The 4984-nt window shown below is 35.7% G+C and overlaps 1 protein-coding gene across 1 annotated transcript; it reads left to right on the top strand.

Moving 5' to 3' along the window:
* Nucleotides 1-724: 724 nt before the first annotated feature.
* LOC108480233 (BTB/POZ domain-containing protein At1g63850-like) lies at nucleotides 725-3629 on the top strand. Its single transcript, XM_017783146.2, has 3 exons — nucleotides 725-945; nucleotides 1060-2105; nucleotides 2208-3629. Exons 2-3 carry the CDS (start codon nucleotides 1128-1130, stop codon nucleotides 3150-3152), a joined length of 1923 nt encoding a protein of 640 aa, XP_017638635.1. The 5' UTR covers nucleotides 725-945; nucleotides 1060-1127; the 3' UTR covers nucleotides 3153-3629.
* Nucleotides 3630-4984: the final 1355 nt, after the last annotated feature.

The following is a 4984-nucleotide window of genomic DNA, read 5'->3' on the forward strand; positions in this document are numbered from 1 at the left end:
TATTTAGATTTAATAGGGTAATAAATGAAATCAAAATTATGAATTTAAATAGGTTTAATTTATGATTTAACTATTGAATTATACTAGTTTTTTCATTGCGGTACTTATTGAGAGGGGTTGATTCTTTCAGAAGAATTCTTTACAGTGTCATTCATTAGGCAATCGGTCAAAGCCCCAGTATTGGTAGGTCTTGTCCTCTTCTTGAAGTTTTATCTCCCTCCTTTATCGAGAGTCTTGAAGGGTCCACGAAAGGGGAGCGCTTTGGTTAGTACAACACTTGCAAGTATGTGGCTTATATATCTTAGGTTGATAGTTCGAGTTCCCTACACATAGGTGATTTACATAATAAATGTTACACACTATACTAATATCTCTCTTGTGAGGCTTCCATATCATATCTCCACCAACAAACATAGAGAAAACACCTATCCTTCTCGAAGGTTTGCCTAGTTACTTGACAGACGACGATGACAGTTCAAGAACTTTTTCTAAAAGAATCAACCCCTTAACATTATTTAAACATTTTTTGTTCTATTGAAAATGTACAAAAGTTGATAATATTATCCACAGGTCCTAATTTAATTTTGAGTATCAAAATGAAAAAAATAAAAAATGCAAAAAAAAAATAATTCAAGACTTAAATAATAAATTAAGGCATTTAAATATTAAAAAAGTACAAATAAACCCACCTATTACTATTAGCTTTTGCAAATTTGTCCTCTTTCCCTCCCTCTCTCTTCTTTTTTTTAATTATCCAACTGTAAAAATGCCCCTAATACAAAGTGGGGTGATTTTGTTGTCTCCCTCATCTAGTTAAAAAGCAGAGCCAGTGCAAGCGGCTAAAGGACGAAGCTCCCAATGTCCAAATAAAATCCAAAACCAAACCTAATTTCTCTTACATTAAATGCCCATTTCAGACACCCTTATTGTCTTTTACACCAACTGGTAAGTAACAGCTCTTTTCTTTCTTCCTCCTTTTTTTTTTTTGGTTTCTCGTATCTACCGCCATTTTTAATAGGTACCATCACTGACGCTGATGCCAATGCTGCAAACTAAAAGACAATAAAACACAGGCAAAAAATTGTAAAAAAAGGGGTATTAGTGGCCATTACATTCAATGCAATTTCATGGCAACAACTACAACTACAACTACAACAAAAACATCATCAATTTCCACAAAAACATCGTCTGCTCAGCTCAAAGTTCAAGTACAACCCATTAAGCCTAAACGCCGCAAGTGTAAAGAAACCACTATTTCTTGTTCGTCTGCTACTACCGGCGCCGCAAACGGCGGTTCCGATTCTGGTTTTTCAGCTCGAAAGCTTGACCCCCCGACTGTTGTTTCAGCTGATAGTTCTTGGTGTTGTCCTGCTTCTAAGCCTTTCCCGACTCCACCGCCTCCTCCTCCTTCTCCTCCTCAAACTCGCCTTGTTCCGGACCAGGCTTCGACCGATTCTTCGACGGCTTCTAAGATCCGGTATTCTCCGGGAAGTTTATCACCCGTCATGGATTTCACGACGATCTCCAACGGTCATTCACCCTCGAGTTTCACCAAGTTCAACTCTGCACTCACTGCGGGTCTTTTAAACCCGCATTCTCCGCCGCCTCCGTCGGACAAGTCACGATCTAGTCCAACCCTTTTCGAGATGATGGCTAGCGAACCCGATGTCCACCCAAGGACCCAAACCCAGATCCAAGTACCCATTTCAGGTCCTAGACAAAACCAACCCCCACCAGTCATTGACAAACAGGCGTTGACCATGCAGCGGATTTCAAACCTTTTGTCAACCCGTAGCCCCGGAAACCAGTTTAACGACCCGGATTCGAGTGATATAAAGCTAACGTTGAGTTCCAAGGATGGGATTAGTGTGTCAATGAATGTGCATAGGCAAATTGTGGTGGCTCACAGCCGGTTCTTTGCCGTGAAGTTATCTGATCGATGGGCAAAACAACAGAGAAATGGATCGGCTGGACCGTACATTGTTGAAATTGCAGATTGTGATGATGTTGAGGTTTATATTGAGACCCTGAAATTGATGTATTGTAAAGATTTGAGGAAGAAGCTAATGAGAGAAGATGTTCCTAAGGTTCTTGGCATTTTGAAGGTAAAGTTTCAATCTTTTTCAATTACCAATTTTTAGAGTATGGATTAAGGTTTTTAATTGCTGAAGTGGTTGATTTTGTGGGGTTTTTTTTTTCTTTGTTAGGTTTCAGCTGCAATTGGATTTGATGCTGGGGTTTTATCTTGTTTGGAGTACTTGGAAGCTGCCCCTTGGGCTGAGGATGAAGAAGAGAGAGTAGCTTCTTTATTGGCGGAGCTCCGCCTCGAAAATGTCGGAGCAGGGGAAGTTTTAAAAAGGGTTTCTGTCGAAGTTACTAATGGAGCCGATGATGGTGGTGGCGATAACGAAGAAGTGCTTCTCAAGCTTTTGCATGTTGTTCTCGAAGGCAAAGACGAGAAGGCAAGGCGGGAAATGAAAGGGTTGGTCTTGAAGATGCTTCGCGAGAATTCATCTCAGAACGATCTCCGGAAAGAATCGTTGTATTCGGCTTGTGATGGTTGTTTGGAACTGCTTTGTAGCCATTTCCTCCGAGCAGCATTGTCGGATTTGACGGATGTGAATCAGATTGCTAGACAAGCAGATAATTTGCATTGGATTCTGGATATTTTGATTGATAGGCAAATTGCTGAAGATTTTCTAAAATCATGGGCTTCTCAATCCGAATTATCGAATGTTCATTCTAAAGTTCCGGCTGTTCATAGGTACGAAGTTAGCCGAGTGACCGCACGGTTATTTGTTGGAATCGGAAAGGGACAACTGTTGGCATCAAAGGAAGTACGATGCTTGCTTTTACAAACATGGTTGGTACCATTTTATGATGATTTCGGGTGGATGAGGAGGGCATCAAGAGGTCTCGATAGGCATTTAATCGAAGACGGTCTAAGTAACACAATTCTCACTTTACCTCTAGCTTGGCAACAAGACATTTTGCTTGCTTGGTTCGATAGGTTCTTGAACTCGGGCGAAGATTGTCCCAACATTCAAAGAGCCTTCGAAATTTGGTGGCGGAGAGCGTTTTGGAAACGCAGCGGTGATCAAGAACTACCAAGGGAATCACATGTTACAATTGCAACCATTGAGAATTCATAAAACCGGTGGTACCATTTTTCTTCGTTTGCTTTCATTGATAGCTCATTTTTCATCTTCTTCGTCTCTAAACCGAAGCTCGTCGCGGTTTAGTCTGGAAGAAGACGTCAAGACAGCAGCCTTTAGGTTAAATTTATGTTGGAAATAAACACTATATAGAAACCAATTTTCATGTTTTAATGTTTTCACTGATATATCTGATTTTGGTTTTGGTTTTGGTTTTGGTTTGTATTGGAGGGTCATTTTAGAATTCAACCAAAAGAAACTCTTTTTTGTTCAGCTCTGGTTTTTACATGTCTTGGTATGGAACAAATAGGCATATATTTATGTTGTTGTAATTAAGGACATTTGGAGTTGCTGAGAGGCTGTGTTGAATGATGTTAAAATTCATGAGTGCCAAAGCATGCTCCATAAGATTTTGCAGAGATGGTATACTCTTTTTGTTGGCTTGTTTTATGACCGATAGTTGAATTGATCAAACTTTCAAATTTTTTAATTATGAAAATTAAAAAAATAATTTGATTCAATTAGTTTATACTGGACAGATATGAAATAAGGCTGGTACATTCTCTCATTTGAAGCAAATGGTATAAAAGAAAACGTTAATTTATCAAAACATCCCTAAACTATAATTCATATTTTAAATTGGTCTTTAGACTTCAAATTGTTCTAAATGAATCCTCAAATTACTAGTATTATCAATTAAGTTTTTTCATAGTGTAGCTGGCAATTAGACAATAAATGCTAGTTTGACCTAATACGAAACATATTTAAAACATGTGAATCGCGAAGTTAGAAAATTTTTTTAGGGGCACCGAAATTAAATTATAAATTTTACGATGGTAAAAATGTAATTTCACCATTTGAAAAGTATATTTTTATAATTTTTAAAGGATTAAATCAAAATTTTATCAATTTTAAGGGACTAAAGTATAATTTTATCTTTATTAATTTAAAATTTTAAAATATCTAAATGGACAATTTTTCATTTTAAGGGAGGCCGAGGCTCCTGCCAGCCCCTCTAGATATGCCACTGACAACGAGCATGTATGTGCTTACTATATGGACAATTTAAATTTGATGTTTTTAATAAAATAGTGGTAATAGAATTGAAAAGGGAAACCTTTCGTTATTATAACACATCATATCTAAGTTATCCATGCAAAAAGTAGATATATTTTTACAATTTAGTTCATGAGTTTTAAGTGTACTTCATATCAAATTTGAGTTGGCATTTAATGTCCAAGTTAACAGTTAGACTATACGTTATTTATACTTAAAGGACTTAATTAAGACATTTTAAAGTTCAAAAATTAATTTAAAATTTTGGGTCCTAGTTTGAGGACCTCTTATGAATTAACCCAAAAAAGAAAAATGAAAAGTTATAATCTGGTATGTGCTGGACAACTTTCAATCATTTTATAGCAACAATGCTTCTGTCTTATCTGTCGAGTGAGAACCAGCTTTCCAGCATCTTTGTCTCTTAACCACAAATTATTGATTAAGAACAAACCCTTTTTTATTCATTGACTAAATCTAATAATTCCATCTTCTTTTATATCTTGCTATGTGTTCACATACTGCAAATTCAAACTTCAAAACAAAAAATTCACTACTGATATTCATCCAATTATGATTTTTTATTATGAAAAATTATAAAATAATTATTTTAATATTTAATTTTATCTTTTAGATTATCAGTTGACTAACGTAAAAATAAAAAACTTAAAAATTTAAGATAATTACGTGATAAAAGAAAATAAAATAATTAAATAATTATTTTATAATTTTTGTAATTGAGTAAAAACATAATTAAATAACTAATAATATAATTT

The sequence above is a fragment of the Gossypium arboreum genome, chromosome 1, assembly GCF_025698485.1.
Source record: "Gossypium arboreum isolate Shixiya-1 chromosome 1, ASM2569848v2, whole genome shotgun sequence".
NCBI lineage: Eukaryota > Viridiplantae > Streptophyta > Magnoliopsida > Malvales > Malvaceae > Gossypium > Gossypium arboreum.